The following is a 26,380-nucleotide window of genomic DNA, read 5'->3' as shown; positions in this document are numbered from 1 at the left end:
AGGCTGAGCTGGAAGCTCCGTGAGAGCCTCCTCACCCATCAGATAGTTAGTTGGTGCTGGATGTCAGCTGCAGCATTCTGGTTTTCCTCCACTTGGTCTTATCCTCTTTTAGGCTAGACAGACTTCCTATGGTTTCAGGGTGGCATTCTGAAAGGATAAAAGTAGAAACTGGAAGGCTTCTTAACGTCTAGCTTCAGATGTCACATGGTTTCATTTCCACCACTTTCTCTTGGTCACAGCAAGTCACAAGGCTAGCCCATATTATTTGGATTGAGAATTGATTGTACCTCTTGATGAGAGGAGTGGTAAAGTCACATTGCGAAAGGGCATGCATCCTGGGATGGGAGGAATTTGTGGCCTTTAACAATCTACCACACTTAGGATATACTGATTTGTCAGAGGTGAGAGCCATAGAGAGTGTACATGGTTGTGGCATGTCTTGGCACAGCTTCCCTGGGTCCTCAGAGGCCCTGTGAAGTCACATGGTTGCAGGTCCATTGCAAGGTAAGGCCTGGCTACATCTGAGAATCCTATTCTTGATATGCCTTTTATATTTACATTTCCTTTTATATTTTGAGCTTATTTCACCAATCAGGAAGAATTTACATTAATTTTCAGGAAAAATGTGTAGCAAACAAATACTTCTATTTAAGGAAATATTTCTGAATCTAGGGCTCTCCTTATCCTCAAGCCAAACTCAGCATCACCAAAGCCATATCCTCATCCTAAAGGGGATGGGAAGCAATATCATTGCCCCAGAACAATACGCTTACCTCCGATTTTCTGGTGTTGAGGGAAGCCTTTTCCCTCACACGTATTAGGGAGAAGCAGAAGCAGGGACTTAATCCAGTCATTTTCATTGTGTGACTGGAGTGATTTTAACACATAACTGTTGCTTCTGATGAGTCCTGCAATGCGGGACAATATAAAAGAAGGTAATTGGGATGTCCTCTCCTAAAAACTTACACATAAAGTATTTTTGAGGAAACCATGAAACGAATTCAAATCAGGAAAGATTAAGTAACTCTTTATTTTAAAGTAATCAGCTGAACAGGTTGAGTAAGTTAAGACATCGTTTCAGTGATTTCACAATCATTAAAAATAATGTGGAATATCTAAATATACCATCAAATAAAATAAATACAGACCAATATGTACAGTATGATCCCTTTTGTGTTTTAAGAAAGGTCTGTCCTTTATGTACCAAAAAAGATATAAAGGAAACATAACTGCAACTATAGTATAAAGAAGAATGGTCTAGGTGGTGGGAACTTTTTTTTGCTTTACCTGTCTGTACTGTTAAATTTTTTAACCACATGCATATATTATTCATGCAGGTTGGATTATCCAGTGACTTGGATTATTGGTCATTTTCATTTTCTTTGCACTTTTCTGTATTAAAAATAAACCGTAATACGTAAAAATCAGGTTATTAATAAAAGAAATTAAAATGTGGAAAATGATTCCTTATTTATGTCTGTCTCTTGACTTCTTTCTAGTTCAGGTTATTTTAATGTTGTTATCAAATGAGAATTCTGAGGAAAACTCCTAGGGCCCAGTAACACACCAGAAATGGGAGGTGCGAAGGGGTTAAAGACTTCTCCATAACTCCTAATGTCTCTAGGGTTCTGGAAATCAGGGGTTCAGATGGAGACTGCTAATTTTCTAGTTCCCAAAGGTCTGAAAACCTAGGAGAATTCATTGATCTAGAAAGGTGAGAATAGTTTGATCATCTTGATAATCATTAACAGTAATTTGAGAAATACAATAGGTAGAGACAACAATAGTAGATAGAAACCTGGATCTTAGAACAGGAACTTTTACCCTTTTTCCATGTAAGAATGACCCTGGCTAGAGACTCAGCACCCAGTGTGCTTCTGGTGAAAATGATTGCATTATTTTGTATGTTACTTTAAATGCTTTCTAAGAGAATATACATATTTGTCTTTTTTATAAGGTTGGCTTATTTGGACGTCTAAGTACTTTTCCTGTAAGAGGGATGCCAATGGCAACTCGACTGTTGCTCTGTGAGCATGCAGAAAAGTTGTCAGCTGCTATTGTTCTCAAGAACCATCACTCCAGGCTCTCTGACCTTGTGAACACAGCAATATTAATTGCTTTAAACAAAAGGGAGTGTGAAATTCCATCAAACCTTACTCCTGCAGACGTCTTTTTTAGAGAGGTAAGTTAAGTCCTCTTTCTTACCCAAAATGTGGTTTTGTAGAGCTGGGCCATTTACTTATCATTCCCCAAGCAGGGAAAAGATGGGCAGCAAATGAAATTATAAAGAATGTTGTGAAATTTAAAATTGGATTCCATATTTTCTAGATGAAGTCGCACTCAAAAGGATCACTCATTTATCACTTACCCTTTAACTTAGAGCTTGCAAAGTTGTCTGAAAAGTAATCCCTCTTTACTTTGTGTGCTGGATAATTCTCTTGACTCCAAATTGGCTCTTGACTCTGCCACAGGAGGGTAACCTTTGTTAGCGGGCTCCCTGTTGGGTTTGCCTGAAATGAGCCACTACCAGAAGACTGGTGTTTCCAAGGAAAGTGAGGTTGGAATAATTATTCCCCCAGCTTTCCTGCTGTTAAGTTGCTGCAGGTTGGCAGAGGCCACAGCTCCTCTCTGATGGTTCTCCCTTGGTTTCCTATAACTGCTTCCTCTCCTTTCCCCTCAGGCCCAGGGGAGGGGAGAGGAGAGGAGTGTGTGTGTGTAGGGGGGGTGATAATGGCTATCCCCTGTTGCTAGCCATGGAGTACTGCACTGTTCCTTGTTGATGTCTCTTAGTCTTGTTCACGGCTTTGTAAATAGTCCCTCCTCAGCTATCTTCTTGAGTGTTCCATTACTTACTAAGTAACTAGGATTCTGCTGATATACCTTGCTCTAAAAATCAGATTTATTTTCAGTGAGTGGAATAGAAAATCTGCTATAAACTTTGAAGGGAGAAAAGATTAAGGTTCTGGTCAGCTGACAGCAGCTAGACTTTGTATTGACAGTAATACAGTTCCTTATATTTGTATAATGCTTCACAAGCTCATGAGACAGGCTGGGCAGATTTAATGACCTTCCCTGTAAAGATGTTGACATTACGACTCAGATATTAAGTGTCTTAACTGAGGCTACAGATCCTGATTCTGAGCCTGGTGTTAGGCCCACTGCTTCAGCATGGTCTAGTAGGTTGCTTCTGGAGTTTATAGTCCTCAACTAGGGCAGTGGTTTCCTTTTGTGGCATTGTCTGATTTTAGAAACAACGTTAGACCTTCTCTCGGCTCTATGAAATTTGGAATTTCTTTCACATTTGGGGAACTTCTATTTGATCCCTCAAATTTTGCTTCCTTTTTCCTGCAGTCTAGATATATGCTAGCATCTAATGTGCTCAGCAAGTGGGTCTTTTTTTTTTAAATATCTGAAGTTCTATACCCTAAAAATAATTTTAAGACATTGAAATTATGATCAGGGTTTCTGTTGACTCCATAAATGTATTTAGTTTGAAGAATTCCTTGTTTTTATACATTAGGGTTACTTTTTTTCTAGGGAATGTGAAGAAAAGCGTTCCTTTTTGTTTTTGTTTTTTTTTATCCTTGTATATTAGCTTGTGAAAATCTTTGGGTGGATAAATAAAAGCAGTAAAATCAGGTTCATTAATATTACAAGAAATATGCCAGAAATCTGAATGAAAGAAAAATAATTCACCTCACATTTAATGATCTAATAAATCAAACTGTTGTGATTTTTGTGTCCTTTTTTGTCTCTATCCATTCATAATTTTATACACTAAGACAGGCAAGGTTTTGCAAAAATTATTAATGATAGATTATTTGCAAGATTTGAGCAAGAGCCTGTTTCCTTTCTCTGCACTTGGATCAAAGTTAATTATTGTATGTACATTTTCCAGTTAACTGAAGGAAAAAAAGGAACATTCTGGAAATTCTCTGTTAGATACATAATCATCAGTAGTGCTTTAAGAATATGATAGAATAAAACTAAAAATGTGATTGACCACTCAAAAGAATTCTTCATATAGGAAATGGCAATGTTTTAAATGTTTGTGTTGCTATTTTTTCCTAATTAATGATGATGTTTCAGGTCTTAGGCTTCCCTTGGGTATAGGGAAGGGAGAGCAAGGAAGAGGGAATCCATGAATATTTTTTTCTCTTTTTTATTTCTCTTTACCTGTCCTTCAGCTTGGGGGGTGGTAGTTAGCATTTTAAGAGAAAAACTGGTAAACCTAAATCAATTTCTGATTGTGTGCCATAAAGGGAAATAATTTTGGGGCTGGCAGCCCTGATAGAATCTGCTTGAGGGGAGCACTTTCCCCCTCGCCCCCTCTCCAGTCTGTGGGACGTAGCCCAGTACCTCTGAGGGCTCTGTAAAGCAGAGTTAACTGCGTAAGGCACGGACTGTGTTGGCATAGCATTTCATCAATATTTGAAACCACTGAATATGTCATTGACATAAGGGTGTTTAGCAAGTGCTTTTGGCATTTTATTTTCTTGTATATTATTTTCTGCCTTTTATACCATTATGCTCTCATTATGTTTTTCATTTTAGCAGTATAAAAGATTCTTACATTTAGTCTTACAAATTAAATGTGCAGACCTGCATAGTAAAGAAAGGTTTCTTGACTGGGCTGTTAGGATGCCTTTGGCTAATATCAGAGATACAAAAAGGGCAAGGTCTGCAAGAGAGAGTGGTTTTAGTTTGGTTCACCTTTTACATGTATATATGTCTTGCTCCCTCACTAGTTTGTAAGCAACTTGAGGGCAGCAAGTCTGATTTGTATTTCCTTTTATCTCCAAGTGACCGATGCTATACAAATTTTAAATAATAAATAAATATTCACTTAATGAATAAAGGAGAGAAGCTTAACCATGAACTGAAACTGGAAACAACAGTTGTAATGCTTAAGGAAATTTTTGTACCATTACCTCCAAGTGTTAATGGAAAAAAAAAAATAGAAAAGAACAGTTAGAAGTTATCTTACAGTTATTTTTTTATATAGCTATTGCTTTTCTACAAACATTTCTATTATGACTAAAGAAGTGGTATTCTTCAAAGAAAGAAATTAGCAAATTCATTGGGTTGGGATCATTATTTGTCTTACACTGTAAAGTGAAGTCCTTTGTAACCTAGTATTTAAAGGTTGCACTGAGCAATAACTACTATATAAGCAAATATTTCAGTTTTTTGGCATTTAAATTTTAAAATCTATTTTGCAACAATCCGGAATTTGCCTAATTATAGTACTTAGTTATTTCACTATACTCATTTAGGTAATTCTAAGTTTTATTGGTTTTTAAATTTATTTTTAACAAATTTCTTGTTTTCTTCTGTGTAATGAGTTTAAAATATGACTTAGTAAAGCCCATTGAGTAGGTTATAGGTCATTTTAGTTGTTTTCCATCACCGTAATTTTTGTTGAAGTAGTTGATTTCTATGTACTCCTCAGGTATCCCAGGTAGATTCCATCTGTGAATGTTTACTGGAACACGAGGAACAAGTATTAAAGGATACAGCATTGGAATCTGTTGAATGGGCTGACGTGGTGATCAATGTGAACAGTATTCTCAAGGTACAAAGATTTTTTGAAGACTTCAGCAAATCAAAGCCCAGAGCGTAGATAGAAGAGAAAGTGGTTTCTATATTCTTACTTTGTATCTCTAATAACTTGTAAAGATGTAGCCATTTGTTAATTCCAAAATTAATTCCGAAATAGCATTTGTCTTACACATATAAATAAGTGTCTGTCATCCTGAGTTTCTTTTTGGTAGAATAAACCTTTAATTCGGAGAAGGATGTTTATATCATTGCACATGTATTAACTTAATATAACCATCTAAATATTTCTCATTTTCAGTTTTTAATTATTCAAAAGCTTGCTACTTATAGTATTGACTAAACTGTTCCAGTTTATTTAATTGGCTTATAGTAATGGTTTTCCTACTTTGGTTAACTATAGTTTTCCAAATTTGAAGTTAAATTATGAAGTAAAACAAATTTCAAATGCAGAAAGAGCCAAAAAAGAACCATACAGTCCCAAGCCAAGTATTTTTTCATATCAACAGGCTGTGATGTTTCAAATTATCTTCAGAAATACTGTGATTCATCACTTTCTTCTGCATGTGAAAACCCATTTCACTTTTTCCAGGATATACTGCAAGCTGCTAGTCATTATCGCCAAAATAAAAACTCCTTGTATAAAAGAGAAAAACCTCAAGCAAAAGAACCCGAGTATGTTCCATGGACAGGTGAGATTGCAAGCACTGAGCTCATATACGCTGATTTAGTAACAATGGTAAAATAACATTTTTTTAAACAAATGTGTTTTTTTATTGTAAAATAACAGTTTTTAAAGATACAAATAAAATGTTTATCTCAGAAGGCAAACCAGACTTTACATGAATAATTAGAATGTAAAGTAGAGCATGATAAGGCCTGTTAGGTACGGCTAAAACATCAGCAAAGGACAAACTATTTATTTATTTCTAATGATCTAGCATTTTTGGAAGCTTGCATTACTCTTCCTAATGCAAGTTTGCAAGTAAAATAAATACCTTATGTGCCATCTTTAAAACAAGCAATTCCTGTCAAAATCACTTTATTCCCTTGGAATAATTTATAGACTTCTATAATTTATTTGACTAGTACTTATGCATCTACTGGTTTTTGTTTGTTTGTTCTTTTAAGACAAGTAAGGGGTTTATCTGCTAGTTTTAGTACAAATAGTTATTCATAGGAGCAAGTCCTGGCCATGGAGGTATTGACTGTATTTTATGTTGATTTAATACAAGAAACTAAGTGGAGTTAGTATTTAAGTAATTTCGAAGGCAGAAGGATCAGTTTTCCTGACTTTACTGAGAAGTCTTCATAGAGAAGATGGGGTTTGAGGAGGATAAGGAGAGATATCAATGAAATACCTGTTTGATTTATTTTTTTTGGCAACAGTGTAAGATCACATAATTTTTAGGCAATTGGGTCTTTCCCCCAGCCATTATAGAACCTTTGTTTACCAAATTATTTTGTGTGATTTCACAGCAACAGGTGGTCCCACTGGCATCCGGACAGCAGTCATACGCCAACATGGGATTGTCCTGAAAATTGTTTATCCTCAGGCAGACAGCAACCTCCGAAGCATTCTGACAGAACAGCTGGTAGCACTGATTGATTGCTTTCTGGATGGTTATGTTTCTCAGCTTAAGTCTCTGGACAAATCCAGTGATGAAGAAAGATATAACAATCTGGAAATGGAATACCTACAGAAAAGATCAGATCTCTTATCCCCTCTTTGTAAGTGCATGATATTTAGCACATTCTTAGGTCTTGAATTTGCAGAATGGGTGAAGGAGTCAGATGGTTTAATACAGTTTATTCGGTATAGTGTCGTTAACCCAACTACAACCAAGAACTTATGGCAAAGGAAATATGTACAGTTTTCTGTATTTATTTATTCAAACCTTTTTCAGTACTTACCAGGTAAAAGTACCATGAAAGATGCTGAAGGTGATTGAAAATGAATTTAACAGCATGTGGAGACTGCCTTCAAAGAGCTTATCTCAGAAGGCAAACTTTACATGAGTAACTAGACTACAAAGTAGCATAATAAGGGCTGTTATAGAGGTACAATTAAAATATCAGGAGAGGACAAATTTTCAAGGCTTGGATTAGGAGAAGTTGCTTGGTTTGCTAGTAGGTGAAGGAAGAGTATAGCGTTTTGGTAGACAGTGAGAAAGTGAGATGCTAAATTTGCATCTTTAATGAGTTTATATGGATTATGAAACTAAGTGCCAGTAACTAGAAGGATTTCCATTCCATTAATTATTTTTCGTGTGTAATGTGAATTAAGGTAACACTTCAAGTAATATTGTATTATCATGCTTTTAGAGATTTTGCTAATGGGATTTTTTTCCCCAATCTGTTCTTATTTCCATAGTAACACTAGGCCAGCACCAGTGGGCTGCTTCTTTAGCAGAGAAATACTGTGACTTTGATATCTTAGTACAGATGTGTGAACAAACTGACAACCAGAGTAGACTACAGCGTTACATGACCCAATTTGCTGATCAGGTAACATATATTGAATATATAGTTAATAAGTTCTTAGTAACATGTTAATATTTCAAATCTGCAATTGGGATTTTGGAAATGTAATACAGTCCTTTTGTAGTTAGCTTGGATGAGAAGATATCAAATTGCACATTTTGTTTCTTTGTAAGTTGACAATTCTTTAACATGTAAGTATTACTGAAAGATTCTTTTGGCTTTTGAAAAATATGTTAAAACTTTTATTTCTCTTATATTTTCAGTTATAATAAAAGAACTTAGATACATGATATTGGTGAAGTTTTAAAGTTTAGATTTGAACAAAAGATGCTTGTAAGTATAGCTTATACTTTTAGAGAGCTTAGACCTACATATACGTAATTTCTTGTTTATCTTGTGTCTGAAATCATGCTTCTTTTTTTTAAAAACAAAATTCACATTATGACACTGTCTGGGTAAATTTAAGTTTCTAATTAAAACCAGTTTACTTGGTTGATTCTTATGTAAAAACTTACTTTCTTATTTTAATAGTTGTATTATGTAAAATACAGAAAACTCCTGTAAACGAAAAAGAAGAAAGAAATCACCCATAATTCTACCACCCAGAGATAATCTTTTTTATCATTGGATTTATATTCTTCCAGTCTTTTTACTCTATATTATTACAAACATGCTTTTTCAACTGTTGTTTTTCACTTAGTATATCACAAACATTTGTCCATATTGTTAAATAATCTACAACAACATTTTCAGTGGCATTGTGGTATTTCATTGACCAGGTATAACTTATTTGATCAGTGCCCAGTTGTTGGACATGGCTTATCTAGTACTTCACAATGGTGCTAAAGTAAATACTTTTGCAGAGATTATGATTTCTCAATTCTTTGTAGATTCTAATTCTCTGTTGACATTTTCCATTTTTCCATCTATTTTTGCTTTGTCTCACTTTTATTTTCTTTTACATACATAATATTCATTTTAAAGTCCTTTTGTGCTAACTCCAAAATCTGATCGTTCTTGGGTCTGTTTCTGTTGCCTGCTTTTTTATCTTATTAGTGATACTTTTCTGCACCTTATGTTTGGTAATTTTTTAAATTGTTTTTTGGACATTGTGTATAAAGGAACCATAAGAATGGAAATCAAAAACCTTGGGAGGATTTGCTCTTATATCTTTGAAACAGAGAAGGTGAGAGGCAGATCACTCAATCTGATCAGGAAGAGAGGTGGACCAGGGCTTGGTTGCAGCTTTTGTTGACATTTCATTTTACTCCTAGTTTCAGAAGTCTTGGGTGGAGAGATTAATGTTTTTGCAAGATCCATCCACCTCCCCCCCAACCCCCCTCTCCCTTTTAGTGGAAATAGCTCTTAAACACTGTGAGTCTGCAGGACATTTTACCTTTCTTTCCAACCCAGCGTTCAGCAAATGTCCTGTGGGGAAAACTAGCTGGATGTTTGGGACTCCTAGGTACTAATTGATCATGCCAACCCACATGGTCATCTGGTACAGATTTCTACCCTTGAGAGTTTCTCATTCTGAAATGTTACAGTTTCAATTCTGTCCAAAAAACTTTCTCTGGTAATGGAGATGTTCTATATATGCGCTGGCCAAAATGGTAGCCACTAGCTGCATATGGCTTTTGAGCACTTGAAATGTGTCTAGTGCCACTAAGAAACTGAATTTTAATTTTAATTAATTTATTTAAACAGCTTCATGTAGCTACTGGCTGCCATAGTGGACAGTGCAGTAACTGGACCCATGATCTTCAGCAAGACACTTTTCTGAGTCTGAATTTACTCATTTATCAAATGAGATCATTGAATTAGGTGACCTTTGAGGACCCTTCCTAATTGAACCCTGCCGATATAGGAAATTAACCAAGATTTTTCTTTTGAAGCCTAACACCCTTGGAAGGAATTCATATTTTATTATCAAAAATGTATTTTTAAAACTTTATTACTAATATTAATGGATTCTTTGCTCTGTTATTTGTAGAATTTTTCAGATTTTCTCTTCCGTTGGTATCTGGAGAAAGGAAAACGAGGCAAACTTTTATCCCAGCCCATTTCTCAGCATGGACAATTGGCAAATTTTTTGCAAGCTCATGAACATCTCAGCTGGTTACATGAAATTAATAGCCAAGAATTAGAAAAGGTAAAGGAGCATTCCCTTATATGGAGCATATTTTTGCAGTTTTTAAATATGCCTAGTTTTAATTAATTTAGTTTTTAGTTATTATAATAATGTAGATTATTTAAAACATCTACCTTGCTTCTAGTCTCTCACATAATTTGAATGAAGCATTTTTTTGTGATGAGATAACATTTTATTTTAATTTTCACCATTTATGTACAAACGAGTTAAAACACATCCAAAAACAGTAAAATTTCATGGTTAATATTTATAGGTACATAGTTTCTTGCTCATATGTTTTGTTTTGTTTTGTTTTCTCAGGTATGGTACTTTAATATATGTTTTTTAACAGTTTTATTCACACACCATACAATCCATTCAAAGTGTACATTCAGTGGCTCTTGGTATAATCACATAGATATGCATTCACCACCACAATCAATATGAGAACATTCTCATTTCTTCCCCCCCAAAACATCCCATTCCCCTTATACACCACTGTTATTGACATTTAGCTTTGGTAAAGTGCCTTTGTTACAATTTTTGAAAGAATATTACAGTGTTACTGTTAGCTGTTGTTCGGTTTGCTAAAGCTGCTGAAATGCAAAATACCAGAAATAGATTGACTTTTATAAAGGGGATTCATTAAGTTACAAATTTACAGTTCTAAGGCCATAAAATTGTCCAAACTAAAGCATCAACAAGAGGATACTTTCACTGAGGAAAGGCTGATGGCATCTGGAACATCTCTGTCAGCTGGGAAGGCAAGTGGCTGGTGTCTGCTGCTCCTTTGCTCCTGGGTTGTGTTGCTTTCAGCTTCTGATTCCAGTGGCCTTCTGTTTAAGCATTTGTGGGTTCTCACTTAGCATCTCTGGGGCAAACACCTGGTTTCAATGGCTGTCTCTGGGCATTTTCTCTCTAAGCATCTCTCTGTCTCTCTTCAAAATGTCTCTTCCTTTTATCCTCAGAGAGTAGCAGTAAACTAATTAAGACCCACCTTGAATGGGTGGGGTCACATCACCATGGAAACAACCTAATCAAAAGTTCCCATCCACAATAGGTCTGCTCCCCAAGATTGCATTAAAGAATGTGACTTTTTTTTTAATTTGGTTTTATTGAGATATATTCACATACCATACACTCATCCATGGTGTACAATCAACTGTTCATAGTACCATCTTATAGTTGTGCATTCATTACCCCAATCTATTTTTGGACATTTTCCTTATACCAGAAAGAATCAGAATAAGAATAAAAAATAAAAAGGAGCACCCAAATTATCCCCTCCCCCCATCCCACCCTATTTTTCATTTAGTTTTTGTCCCCCTTTTTTACTCATCCATCCATACATTGGATAAAGGGAGTGCTATCCACAAAGCTTTCACAATCACACTGTTACCCCTTGTAATTGACATTGTTATACAATCATCTTCAAGAGTCAAGGCTACTGGATTGGAGTTTGGTAGTTTCAGGTATTTACTTCTAGCTATTCCAATACATTAAAACCTAAAAAGTGTTATCTATATAGTGCATAAGAATGTCCACCAGAGTGACCTCAGCTCCATTTGAAATCTCTTAGCCACTGAAGCTTTATTTCATTTCATTTCTCATCCCCCTTTTGGTCAAGAAGATGAAAGAACGTGACCTTTTCTGGGGTACATAACGGATTCAAACCAGTACAACTATAGACTTTAGTTTGCATTAATTGTATTTTTCCCATATACTACCTTATTACTAACACCATGCAATAGTAACATATGTTTGTTTTAGTTCATGTAAGAACTTTCTTATATTTGTGCAATTAACCTCAGTCATCATCCACTTTAGATTTCACTAAGTTATACAGTCCCAGGTTTTATCCTCTAGCTTTCCTTCTGATGACATACATGATTCTTGCATTCCTCTTTCAACCATACTCACACTCAGCATTGTTAATTACACTTTACAGTATTGTGCTACCCATCACACAATATTATGCTATCCATTTCCGAACATTTAGTCAGTTGTATTATACATTCTGTAGTCCTTAAGCATCATTTACCCAATCTCTACCCTCTTTCTATCTCCTGGAAACCTATGCTCTCAAATTTATCTCCCAAAGTATGCTCATTATAATAAGTTCATATTCGTGAGACCATGCAATATCTGTCCTTTTGTTTCTGGTTTATTTCCCTCAACATAATGTCCTCAGGGTTCATCCATGTTGCATGCATCATGACTTCATTCCTTCTTACAGCCGCATAACATTCCATCATATGTATATACCACATTTTGTTTATAAAGCATTCCTTTTTATTTATGATGGTATTGCCATTTCAGTTTTAAAATGTAGTCCATTGTGATTTGACTGCTGTTATAGTAAAATAAAGCACAAAAATCTTACTATCAGGTAACTAACAGTCATTGGCCTTTTTTTGTAATGAATATTTTCTTATAAAATTATGAGTATAAACAGCAAAAAATTAGTTTTAAAGTTTGCCCTTGGCAGGCAGTTGAAATGAATATATAGTTATAGAGCAAATGTTTTATATGTATCTCCTTTCCTAATAATTAATGTGGATGGTTAAGATTTTAGTGTGTAATTACTCTCAGTATTATGGCACTGATCAGTTTCTGTGTTTGCTAATTATTGAATTGATCTTTCATTGATACAGTTTAGGGGGAAAACAAGTTTGGGAAGTACTTTGGCTTTATTTCAACTTGAATTAGTACTCAGGATCTTATGTTTTTCATATTTTTATTATTATAGGCTCATGCAACACTTCTAGGTTTGGCAAATATGGAAACTCGTTACTTTGCAAAGAAAAAAACCCTTCTTGGCTTGAGTAAATTGGCTGCATTAGCATCAGACTTTTCAGAGGATATATTGCAAGAAAAAATTGAAGGTAAAGGAAAAAAATTGAACAAGAAGACATAGAAATGAGTTTGTGCTAGCAATGAACTCATGATATGTTCCTATCATCATTTAATGGTATCCATCAGAAACAGGATCCCTGTCCACTTGAAGAGGAAGGCTTTTTTTTTTTTTTTAATATTGCCTTTGTTGCATTCAATGGAAGCATATTACAATGTTACTGTTGACCATAGACTCCAGTTTGCTTTGATTATGTTTTTTCCCAAATACCGTCCCTTTTTCAACACTCTGCATGGTTGACATTCATTTGTTCTCCCACATGTGAGAACATTTTTATATTTGTACATTTAGTTAACAGTCATTGGCCACTCCAGTTTTTGCCAAGTTATACAGTCCCAGTCTTCATCATCTATCTTTACCTCTGATGTCATGCATTCCCCTATCCCACCTCTTTCAGCCTTACTCACAGACATCTTTGTTCAGTGTACTTAAAATATTGTGCTACCATCACACAGTATTATGCTATCTATTTCTGGATCTATACAGTCCATCCTGCTGAACATTCTGTAGTCCTTCAGCATCAAATGCCTGATCTCTACCCTAAAAAGGAAGGCTTTTTATTCAATTTCCATATGTACTCAGTTATGTTCTTTTAGAGAAAAGTCATTTGTATTTTAAATAGGAATTCCCAATGAATAAATTCAAATAATTTTGTACAGATTACTCAGCTTATAGACCCTTGGTGGCACATATTCTAAGGACAAAAAAGAACCACAAAGAGATTTTGAGATACATGCTGAAGTATTTAGAAACAAAATGTCATGTCTGCATTTCATATGGTTTGGGGTGGTGGAAAGCATACGTTATATATAAAGATAGAGAGATAAAGCAAAGGTGGCAAAATGTTACCAGCAGGTGACTCTAGGTGAAGGATATACAGTGTACTTTGTATCTTCTCTAAGTTTTATTGTAGTTTTGGAATTTTTAAAATAAAAATTGGAAGGGGGTATCTCAGCTATGTCGTCATGAAATACATGCAAATGTGGATATATGGTTGCATGGCTTAGTTACAAAGAGCCTGGTCTCTGAGGTCTAGGTTCAAATTATACTCCTGTTGTTTTTTTTTTCCCTCGGAGAGTGTGGGTATAGTTGACAGAAGGAATGGAAGTTGGACACATATGGTTTCAAATCCTTTCTCCAGAATTCATTAGCTTTATGACTTTGGGAAGCGGATTTACCCTCCCAAGCCTCATTTCCTCATCTATAAAATAGATAATTATAAGGATTGGAGAAACTGTTCCTAGAAAAAATGGCTTATGTTTACTCAATTTGTATTAATTTTTTTTTAACTAAAATTATATGTTACTGTTTAGGAGACTCTTCAGTCTTTTATTTTCAAGAACTAGTAATGCTTATTGTTTTACAGAGATGTGTATATATTCTGTGGGTTTGGCTGATAGTCTGAGAAAGGAAGCCATATTTGAACCTGGCCACCAGAGATAGATCACATTAATCAAAATACTTTAAAACAGGACTTTAATATTTCTGGGTTTTGCTTTTTCCCCCCAAACATCATTGGAACTCTAATAATCATTTTGCATTTGATCGCTTTTTAGCTTTTGCTTTCTTAACATAATGGGAAGGTTATGGGTCTCATTAATTTCCTAGAGACTGTTATCACAATGTGTCTAATATTAGGGAGTAGTTTGGTTTTTTAATAACTTTTTTTCCTGGTTATATATCTAATTCCTTTGGAGAATTTGTAAATTATAGGAAAAACACAACAGAAGAGTAAGTTGTCTATAATCCTACCTCGTCGGAGATAAATTCTATAACTGTTTTATGTGTATCCTCCCAGTCTATTTTTCTAGATAAGGAGTTATACACAAGGGTTTTGTTTAATTTTTGCAAAATTGGGGTCATATGGAATGATGCCAGTATTTTAATGATAATATTTGTGTGTTGATCATTCTACTTAATTTAACATTTATGAGGCAGCATAGCTGTTCTTACCCCTTTTTTCCCCTGTAACCCAACACATTCTCATGGGCCGAAGCCTGGATAATTTATGGCCACATATGATGAAGAATGTCAAAGTCACTGTCATCTCATCCCGTAGAGATAATCAGTTAGTAGGTTTGGTGCATTTTTAGTATTGCAGGTTTTTGTTCTTCCTGTGATATACTCATGGTGGCTTTTAAATAGATCTTTTTTCTTTTGTGAATGAAACTATAAAGCAAACTCTGGTGGAGGGAAGCCCTTTACTGAGTAGCCATAAAATAGAACTGAGAGAGTCCACATTTGGGGGACTTGTAAGTCATGAAATAGCTGTCTTCTGTATAACTTCTTTATAACTGTATATACAAGTAGCAGAATGTATTTCCTTAGCTCTTCTTTCCCCTCTTACTTCTGTGGTGATAATTCACATGACTTGGTTCAAATCATGAATATGGTGTTCATATAATGAGGACTCAAGAATAAGCAGAAAGTACAACTTCTCTAATAAAATAAATAAATAAATGTTAGAATAAGAATTAATAACAACAATCTAAGATCATTAAATAGTATTGGGATTACTTTTAGAGAGGTTCCTTTTTCTTTTTAAATTCACATTTGTTTTACAGCAGCAAAAGTGAAAGTTACATCATTCTCATTCTCTCCAATTTTGAATGCTAGAAATGGCTGAGCAGGAGCGCTTTCTACTACACCAGGAGACACTGCCTCAACAGCTACTAGCAGAGAAACAGCTAAATCTCAGTGCAATGCCAGTTTTGACTGCACCGCAACTTATTGATGTATGTGCTTTTCAAATTCCTGCACCATTACTTAGTTCCAAAATATCCTCAGTATTTCTCGGGTCATTTAGTATAGTCCTAAGAGTTGTCTTTCCACTACCTACCTTCTTGATAACTTCCCCCAGGAATAAGTTGTTGGCAGCTAGGAGCAAGAGCTGATTAGCAGAAAGCAATTGATCAGCCTTTGCCTCCCCCATAGGTCTACCTATTCCAGAAGATGCTTATCCAGGTGACCAGCAGAAATTACTTAACATTTTGCTTTTCTACTGTAGAACAGATATCACCCTGAGGTATTTTACTTCCCCAGAATATTACTTTTCAGGCTTTTGTATTGTAAGAATGGTTTAGGAACTCTCTTTACATAGCTTATAAGTGCATTCCTCACCTTTTTCCTCTGCACACTAACACATTCCTAAGGAAAGGATTAGATTATGGGCAGCAGCCTAGATAAGATAGTTTTGATATTCTGGCCTTAATTCTACTACTTTCTCTTCCATTCAAGGAAGCATTTCAAAGGCAAGAGTGATGGCATTATAGGATTGCCTTGAACTTGCTCTAATTATATTACAAAGAAAACGGTTCCAAAACTTTAGAACTTTAGCCGTTATTAATATCAGATTTCCTATAACTAAGCTCACAGCAGTCTCTCCTAATGTAGCATATTTAATCAAATCTAAGTTTCCTTATTTAATTAAACTCTATTTACAATTCAGCAGTGAATTGTGAGATTCACTTTTATTTTATGGGTCATTAAGAAGGAAAATGTAGGGTCAATTTTACTGTGCTATGCCATCAATTTTATGACACTGCCCAATTTCAGAGATGTTAACATTGCAGGGAAAAAAAGGATATTTAGAAACAATGAAATCAAGTATTGTTTTTAAGTGGTCTTAGACAATGGAAAGAAGTAGGTCCCCCCCCCACAATGGAATGGGTATTTTCTTTACTGTTAAAGGATCACAAAAAAAATTTTTAATGAAATTTATTATATTATAAATAGTTATAGGAAAAGGAAGATAGGAAAAATTCAAATTTGTATTTTTAACAAAGCAAGTATTTTTCTGATCATAAAATTACAGGTAATGTAAATAATATAGAAATGAATATAGCAGTCATTTGTAGTGTAACCAGTCTGGGATAATCATGGTTATATGTTGGTGTACTTTTTCTTGTATTTTAATTAAACTATAGATCAACTATGCTTTATCACCAGTCTCCATTTTAAAAACTATTTTAAAAGGCAACATTTCAAAAGCATTATGGCCAGCTTTAAAAGTGCTAGGGCAGCAATTTATTTCAAAGATTATGCTCAAAGGAATACTGAAGTGTTTATATTACCTTCTTGGTACTAAGAATATAAAGTTACTTACATTTTAAATGTTATATACTATATAATGCAAATTAATTACTGACTTAATATATATGCCTTTTTAAGAAAACAGGGTTTTGTGAGGTATCTGGAGTAGAGCTGCCATATATGACACTGTTCTTTACTATATAAAAATACCTTCAATTTACAAAAGGACCTGATAACTTTTCTTCAGTTTCTCTAGTATTGGTTATACGAGTACTTAGAATAACCCTCTACTTTATTTTAACTTGCCATAGCTATATATCTGTGAAGAAAACAGAAGAGCTAATGAATATGATTTCAAGAAAGCTTTAGATTTGCTGGAATATATTGATGAGGTAAGATAAAGAGAATCACTTAAGGTGATCTCAGGCAAGTATCACAATTGATGTATCTGTTTTCTGTAGAACTGAATACATACAAGAAGAGGAGAAAAAGACCTCTTTTAGCCAATCATGAAAATTATTAAAGAAAAAGGACACTCTCCCTGGTTCTGCTAATCCTAACTCTTAAAACATATATATCCATTTAGAAAAGTTAAGAGATTTGATTTCCTGATAAATTTCCATTTTTGCACATTCCCAGATGTCTTTTTCCATGCCCAAATAAAAATTGCTGCTTTTCACAGTTCCGGGGTATTTTTTCTCTTTCGTTTATTAAGTCATTATGAGTTCCTGAATCTGATATGTTGCTTTATCAATGTATTCTTCATGGGGGTCATCCTGACAGAAGTTGTTTCTGTCTTAAAAAGGTTATGGTGAAAACTTTGTAGTATGAGTAGTTGTTTTATTACTTGACCATATATTCTTCTACTAAAGTGGTTTGGTAAATTTTAAAAACATAAATTGTTAGCTTATATGTTACCATGCTTCAGTCTTAACTCTTTCCAGATTCCTGATAAAATCAGATTATCAAGGAGTAATCTGACACCAATTCATATAAAATTATTAACCGGTTTACTCTTCTATGTAGTATTAACATCTTAAAGGGAGAGTTTTTTAAAAATTATGAGGTAAAATAAATCAGCAATGCTGAAAAAAATATATACAATGCCAACATGTCAAATGACAGACTTACGAGTTTACATAACTCAAATTTAAGCATGTATTTCTTTCTTAAAATCAGGATTTAATGAGGTGTTTTTTTGTTTGTCTGTTTGCTGTGAAGGAGGAAGATGTAAATATAAATGATCTGAAACTTGAAATCCTTTGCAAAGCTCTTCAAAGAGATAAGTAAGTTTTCATAGCATGAATCTAAGATAAGGTTTTTGAAAGGGAATCTTCAGGAAGATTATTATGTCATCAAATTGTTTTTAACCTTCTAATTCTATTGTAACATATAATATATTATGAAAATGTTAATGTTGCATTAGTAATCTGAAGTTTTTGATGCAGTAAGTAATAGCTTGAAGACTTAGAACCACTGGCATAATAAATTACTTTTGATTTTAAAATTCAGACTGTCATTTTGCCCGGAGATACATTTCCTCATTTTCACAGAAGTAGGGTCAGTTGTGCTAAAAAAAGACTCAAGACTAGTTTTTTGTTTGTTTTTTTAATTAAAAATTATTACATTTTGGGGGTCAGTACCCTCTTCAGAGTTGTTGGACTCCTCATTTTCACAGTCATCTTCTACAGAGGAGGATTTCCATGTTCAGGAGTGGTATTCTTAAGATTCAGTGGCAAACAAGGATTAATAAGATTCAGTTGTAGGGGTGGGTCCTTTCAAGAAAAGAATTTAAAGAGATCATGGCTTGACTGCTAAGAGCCTTCCCCTACTCAAAATCTTCCTTTCTCCCATGGTATTGAGAAGTTACAGTAGAACCCTATTCACTAAAGCATTTCCTCCTTCCTTTGATTGCCCCAAAGAGTTAAAACTGTTATTAATTTGGTCTTAGTGGCCACCCTCTGAGCATCTAGCTGTGTACTTATTTGAATCCTTGGCCCCACCCAAAGCGTATAAAATTTTGCTATCATTTTGACTGGATTCCTTGTCCTGGTTTCTCATTTAAAAAATTTTAAGCTAGCGTGTGGGATGTATCCATTTATTATTACAAAATTGTGGTTCTGTGTGTTTGTGTTTCGGTAGTAGACAGTCCCAACTAGATAGAGAAGGCTCTTTTCATGGTATACTTTTAAGTTCAGACACTGGTTGCCATTTTACTTTCACTGGAGAACAGAATACAAGATACTGTAATGGTTGCCTGGCCAATGAAAGATTGTACTCTGGGGTCCACACTAGGTATGTTGCTTGCTTGCAGAATATTCTTGGGAAAAATACTTTACTACTTTGGTTTTGAAATAAAGACATAGTGGTTATTTATTGGGTGAATAGCTACCTGTGTATCATCTTATCTAGTGTAGAGACTATGCATCTATCCCACGTTTAAAGCTCCCTTATTTGTGTGATTTAAAACAGTATAACAAAACTTAGATCCTCCACCGTCACCCCCATCACCATTAAAACAAAACCCACCAATAGTAAACTATGTATTTCAGATGTCTGTGATTTAATTTCCCCTCATTATGATTTTGTTTTCTAGTTGGTCCAGTTCAGATGGTAAAGATGATCCCATTGAAGTATCTAAAGACAGTATATTTGTGAAAATCTTACAGAAACTTTTAAAAGATGGTAAGTGTTTTGTCACTATTAGAAATTACAGTATTACACCTTAGTTTTAAAATCCTCAGAATAATGGGGACTTGGAAAGATTTCAAATGAAATTTTTCAAATTTTTAATTTTTCTTTCTGGAGTAATGAAAACGTTCTAAAATTGATTGTGGTGATGACTGCACAACTTTGTAATGATTTTGTGAGCCACTGATTGTATACTTTGGTTAGAGTATGTGGTGTGAATATATCTCAATAAAATTGCATTAAAAAAAAAAAGGAAAGCCAGACAAGATCCATGGGAGGTACAAATGTTCATTGTGACACTAAAAATCTTGTAGCAATACATGCAATTTTTCAATTAAGTTTTTTGTGGAGATTGAAAACTTGGTATATCTCCTAGTAAACTGGAGATACCATGCTTAAGAACAAATTACAAAATATGTTTTCACATCCATTTTGGACATGAACACTCTCAAATTCATTAAAGGAACAAAATTAACACTGGTTGCTTAATATATGGAGAATGTTACACTAAAGAGCTTTTGCACATTTTATACATAAAAACAAGTGTAACTCATGTTTATCTTAGAATTAATAGATCAGAATATCTGATGATAAAATCTAAGCAGTGTACAAAATAGGCTAACCCAGTGTTTGCCAGTCTTTTCGAATACAAGGACACACTTTTAAATATCAAATCGAAAAAATATTCAGTGACAAAAAGCTGTTGTAAATTAAGCAGTCTTTAATGTCACAGAAATTTATATTTTTTACTCATTATGCTGACATTTACATACATTTGAAAATTTTCTCTGTATATATCTATAAGGTACATTGGTTTCATCTACCAAAAAATGCCAATCCAGTGACTGGCACAGAGTAGTTTCAGATTCACAGCCCTCTGTAATAGATTCTACTGCTCTGCCTACCTCAGCCATGTGTCTGCAGTCCCACATTTTAGAATCACTGGCTTAACCAAGTGAAACGAAGGAATCCCCAGAGAAATACCATGGAACTAACCACACCAACCAGTATTCTATGGTAAAGAGAATCAAATGCTCAGTGTTCACATTCCCACTTTCATTTTTTTTTTTTTTTTTTTTTTACAGTACATCAATGTTCCTTTTATTTTTTTTATTTTTTTTTAATCATTTTATTGAGATATATTCACATACCACGCAGTCATACAAAACAAATTGTACTTTCGATTGTTTACAGTACCATTACATAGTTGTACATTCATCACCTAAATCAATCCCTGACACCTTCATTAGCACACACACAAAAATAACAAGAATAATAATTAGAGTGAAAAAGAGCAATTGAAGTAAAAAAGAACACTGGGTACCTTTGTCTGTTTGTTTCCTTCCCCTACTTTTCTACACATCCATCCATAAACTAGACAAAGTGGAGTTTGGTCCTTATGGCATTCCCAATCCCATTGTCACCCCTCATAAGCTACATTTTTTTTTTTTTTTTTTTTTTTTTTTTCTATCATGGGTATTTTTTTTTTTTTTAATCATCATTTTATTGAGATATATTCACATACCACGCAGTCATACAAAACAAATTGTACTTTCGATTGTTTACAGTACCATTACATAGTTGTACATTCATCACCTAAATCAATCCCTGACACCTTCATTAGCACACACACAAAAATAACAAGATTAATAATTAGAGTGAAAAAGAGCAATTGAAGTAAAAAAGAACACTAGGTACCTTTGTCTGTTTGTTTGCTTCCCCTACTTTTCTACACATCGATCCATAAACTAGACAAAGTGGAGTTTGGTCCTTATGGCATTCCCAATCCCACTGTCACCCCTCATAAGCTACATTTTTATACAACTGTCTTCGAGATTCATGGGTTCTGGGTTGTAGTTTAATAGTTTCAGGTTTCCACCACCAGCTACCCCAATTCTTTAGAACCTAAAAAAGGTTGTCTAAAGTGTGCGTAAGAGTGCCCACCAGAGTGATCTCTCGGCTCGTTTTGGAATCTCTCTGCCACTGAAGCTTATTTCATTTCCTTTCACATCCCCCTTTTGGTCAAGAAGATGTTCTCCATCCCACGATGCCGGGTCTACATTCCTCCCCGGGATCCCACTTTCATTTTAAAGCCCATCTACCTGGATCTCCTAGCATTACTTCTCTGGATTTTTAGTTTCTACTTAAAACTGATCAAATGTAAATGCAATTCTTTAACTCAGTTATTCAGAACTTACTCAGAGTTGACAGGAACCTTTATTTATGGGTCGTAGATGATCACCCTACGCTGACACAAACTATGTTAATTAGTGCTTTAATTTTCAAAAATGAGCAAATAACACACAAAGGTCAGAAAGTAAATAAATAAGAATTTAAAAATAAATGAAGGGATATAACAAAAGAAACTGTCTTTTGCTTAAAAACACTTAAAATACTTGAGATTTAGAAAGTGCTGAAATACATCTGTAAAGCTTTCTCTTTTCTACTCTGAAATTGGTAAAATATCTGAATATGAATGATCTCTCTAACCTTGTTAGAGAGATTCTCTCATCGAGCCTAACAGATTATTAGAAACCATTTGGACTCAAATCTGATGCTTTAAAGTTGGTTCTGGTAAAAGTGCCACTGAACTGAATTTTATCTAATTAAGTATCAAGTCATTTAAGAGTGACTTTTCAGTTTTTGTTATTCTGTGTAGATTGTAAATCATAGATGGAAAACAGGGAGGGAAAGTCATAATTTTACAAAAAGAATACTAAATTTTGGCTAAAGGACAAAAAAATTAGTAGAAACTTTATATAAATAAGCTTTTTATATAAATAAAAATTTGAAATAAAAGATACATGTTTATTATGGTAACGGGGCAAGGACATATATGTTTGGAACTTTTTTAGTGATATGGCTTCCATGTACAATAGTAAATGTTTTTAAAGGACAGGTTCTGAAGGCAGAGCAATATAACCTCACATTTTATTTTTCATAGACTTTGATGCCCCGACAACTAATGCAAGCCTGTGTGATGAGTTTGACCCACAGACATGTTTAAATTACCCTTATGGGTTTTTTTGTTTTGTTTTGTTTTTACATTTTATTGAAGTACATTATACATACAAGAAAAAAATGCACATTTTATTACATGGAGTTAAAAAATGTCACCAGCATTTGATAGTTGGGAAAACTTCCTATAAACTTTTGTTCTCTGACTTTTCTTAAAAGTCACAAGAGATTTGCCAACATCAGACTGAAGTTCTTACATGGCAACAGTCAGCTGGAGCTGAATAGCACTGCCCCGTTTATATAGGTTGTTTGCTCTGTGTTTACCATTAACCTCTACCGCCACTCCCGAGGCCAGTTCACTCATGTATGCTCTTACATGCCAGTCCTTTTTAGGCATTTGAATTTGCAACCCTTGCTCTAAAGAAATAAAATGAATCATCAGATATTAAGTAAAAGACATGCACTTTAAAAATCAAGTAAGATGTTAATTAAAAAATTCTTTAATATACTAATGTGATATTTTCACAAGTTTAATACTGTTTTACTCAGAGAAAAAGTATTGAAAGCATATTAATTGTAATAAATGAAATATGAATGTTTGTATTTGACCTCATAACATTTACAAATCCAGATTTTTGTTGTTAAAATTAAGTTCAGAAAACAGTGATACACACTTTGAGGATATTAAAAGACAGTATTTGCTTTTGAGAAACTAATGGTAATGTAACAAATTATAAAATATTGTCTTATTAGTTTAAAATTTTTCCTCCAATTTCTTTATTCTCAGGTAAGAAAATTGTATATACTTTTTGTCACTACACAGACCTCAGTATAAACAGTTCTTTTACTCAGTGTTTATTGGCTTTCCACCTCTAAGGATGGCATTGTGTAGAAGTGTTTCTTTCACCTATCCAATTTTAGACTTAAAACTATAATGCATTTTGATATATTATAGCTAGCTTTCATGACAGTGTTTCCACTAAAGTAATTCTCAAATAGGTGAAAATATAATTGTTTGAAATATTGGCTTTAAAATGATTTTTAGTTAAAAATAATTTTTATGCTGAAGGAGTATTTTAAGCTGGAGGTAAAAATGAAACTATTTCAGGTCTTTTTAAAGATTTTAAATAGATTAACTATTTTAATTACTGGGGAAAAATAAACTCAAGTAACCTCTTCTAAGTGAAGAATATCATATTGTTAGACTTGTAAGTATGTTTGATAGAGGAGAAATTCAGAACAGTCTTTCCTGATAGCAAAGTGACATTATATTTTAAATAGAATCATAGGTGTTTTTATCATCAATCATCTTAGTTTATTTAACAATTTTATGAAAATAAAAATAATTTTTTATGTTGTGTTTACAGGCATTCAGCTCAGTGAATACTTACCAGAGGTGAAAGACCTACTACAAGCAGATCAGCTTGGAAGCTTAAAGTCCAATCTTTACTTTGAGTTTGTTTTGAAAGCAAATTATGAATATTATGTCCAAGGACAAATGTAACTTTTTCTAAAAATGGTCATTTTTTTCCTGATGATTTGAATATCTGCATTTATTTAAAATAATAGATCTTAAACATGTAGAAGTCTATATTTTTATATGGTTGAGTTTTTTAATACCTTATTTGGAAGCTAATACTAAACAGCTGTGTGACTATAATTTTGACTTTTAATTAGAACAGTACTTTTCCCCTTCTTTTTTCCACCTTAAATTTATCAGTTGCTGTTTCCATCCTTGCTATCATTTCTTTTTAATCTCACTTGTTCTTCAAGGGTTCTGCAGTTCTTGTCCTGGTCCTGCCGCAGGTTACTTGTACAGTATTGCAGAAATCACTTCTAGGCATCATTTTCTATAACTATAAAAATTACAATTTTGTACTGGATTGTCTCTGAAATTTCTGTGGCTCTGGATATTGTGCACTGAAGAAAATCTGGAATGTTTAGTTTATGTTTTGACTAGGGCTGGGAATTACCTAGTAAGATAAATGTTAAATTTTGCTGACTTATTACAGGACTAAAAGACAAAAGAGAGCGGGGCTAATTCATGTGATCTTGATAACTGGTTCACTCATTGGGAAAATTTTAACCTGTTCTTCATAAATAATAAGTATTGTTAAAAGTATTTTAGGGAATGAAACATGTTTATGTGGCTTTCTAACTGATCCATACATTACCACTGATATTAAGTTTATAGTATTTTAGTGTTTTGTATGGGGCTTCAATCAGCCTTATGAGTTTTCCGAACAATTTACACTAAACTCCAGTTTTACCACAGCTAATCAAAAGCTTATGTAATTCTGGAAACCATTATGGACTAATTCGACTAAAAAGCAGTGGTTGTTATCTCAAAGTTTCTTTGTCCCGACGAATGTCATCAGACAATTTTTATCTGGCTTTAAATAAAGACTAGAGATTGAACAGGGAATTGCTGGTATATCCATACTTTGGCCTTGGCTGAATGCGCTAAACAACTTGATCCAACAGCTGAAAAGGTCATAAGTTAAATATGGTGAAGAGAGTCCAGTTCCTGGTCTCAAAAAGTACAGTCATTGTGCCTTCTCTCCTCCACGTTTACATCCAACCTTTGAACATGTTAGAAAAAAATGGCTTAATGGAGCTGTTTATGTTAATAATTAAAGGAAGAAAACTAGCAGCCTGTTCTTTTTCTGTTTATAGCTTGTATGTTAGAACAGCATCAAGATTTAGGGTAGGTGTATATTAAAGGATACTAAGAGAAGCTAGGAAAGTAGCATGTCAGGCACTAGTAATAAAATCGTTGAAAACGTGTTATAATACTAGGCTTTGGTTTTTACATAGAAAGTAACTGTCAGTGTTCAATCCTTACCTTTATGATCCTGCAAGTAATAAAGTACACTGGGGACACTTCGTGCCACCCTTCGCATACCACCGTGAACCTAATTATTCCTAGTGTGACAGGAGAACAGTATAAAGGAAAGCCAATCCGATAATGACCCTGACTCCGCTGACTACATGAATGTAAAACTGCTCCCACAGTATGATGTATAATAATCCTATTTTGAGGAAAAAGCCTTGCTGTTTTAGCTCTATCTCTTACAGTCAGTAGCTGTAGCACTAAAGTTTTTGCGTATTTTTAAAATTATTTTAACAGTAAAACTGTTAAGATTTTTTTATAAATCAAGTAGTTGATAATGACTAATTATAAAGGTGCTGTGTGACCATGTTCTATTAAGAACAGGTCTCTAAGGAAAATAAACTTTACTGACTTGGAAAAAGTTATTGTTCATTCTTGTCTTTGAGTGTTGCTCTGAAAGTCACAGCTTGGGGCCTTGAATAAAATAGTAAGATTATACTTCTGATAGTAAGTAGAGAAAAATGTGCAGCAGACACTGTATACTGATATGTTTTAATAATTTGTGACTGTGTCAATGATTAAGGCAGAACCTAAGATATACAGTAAGAGACTTGCTCAAATTCTTAGTGAAGTAAAGGGCTACAGGCTACTGATACCCCCCCCCCTTTTTTTTTTGAGGCCATACGTAACCTTTAAAAATAGGATTGGTTTTCTTTTTGGGGGGTCTGAATCATAGTTATCCTAAAGAATCAACTACTAAGCATAGTAGGGACTGGTT

At 34.1% G+C, this 26,380-nt stretch overlaps 1 protein-coding gene across 3 annotated transcripts in view; it reads left to right on the top strand.

Moving 5' to 3' along the window:
* NUP133 (nucleoporin 133) overlaps positions 1-26,043 on the top strand; it is a 58,977-nt gene extending 32,934 nt beyond the window's left edge. For 2 of the 3 annotated variants that reach the window (XM_037820789.1, XM_037820792.1), the window contains 12 exons: positions 1,958-2,182; positions 5,453-5,575; positions 6,152-6,251; positions 7,039-7,290; positions 7,934-8,067; positions 10,037-10,195; positions 12,924-13,059; positions 15,705-15,823; positions 17,432-17,512; positions 18,342-18,406; positions 19,717-19,805; positions 24,137-26,042. In XM_037820789.1, coding sequence (XP_037676717.1) covers positions 1,958-2,182; positions 5,453-5,575; positions 6,152-6,251; positions 7,039-7,290; positions 7,934-8,067; positions 10,037-10,195; positions 12,924-13,059; positions 15,705-15,823; positions 17,432-17,512; positions 18,342-18,406; positions 19,717-19,805; positions 24,137-24,273 — 1,620 coding nt within the window. In that variant the 3' untranslated portion in view covers positions 24,274-26,042. Of the gene's footprint in view, positions 1-1,957; positions 2,183-5,452; positions 5,576-6,151; positions 6,252-7,038; positions 7,291-7,933; positions 8,068-10,036; positions 10,196-12,923; positions 13,060-15,704; positions 15,824-17,431; positions 17,513-18,341; positions 18,407-19,716; positions 19,806-24,136 lie in introns of all 3 variants that reach the window. The other variant, XM_037820795.1, reaches the window with a different exon arrangement.
* The last annotated feature ends 337 nt before the right edge of the window (positions 26,044-26,380 follow it).

This window comes from Choloepus didactylus, chromosome 2 (assembly GCF_015220235.1).
Source record: "Choloepus didactylus isolate mChoDid1 chromosome 2, mChoDid1.pri, whole genome shotgun sequence".
Lineage (NCBI taxonomy): Eukaryota > Metazoa > Chordata > Mammalia > Pilosa > Megalonychidae > Choloepus > Choloepus didactylus.
The sequence above is the reverse complement of the archived record's forward strand: the minus strand, read 5'-3'. Positions and strand labels throughout refer to the sequence as shown.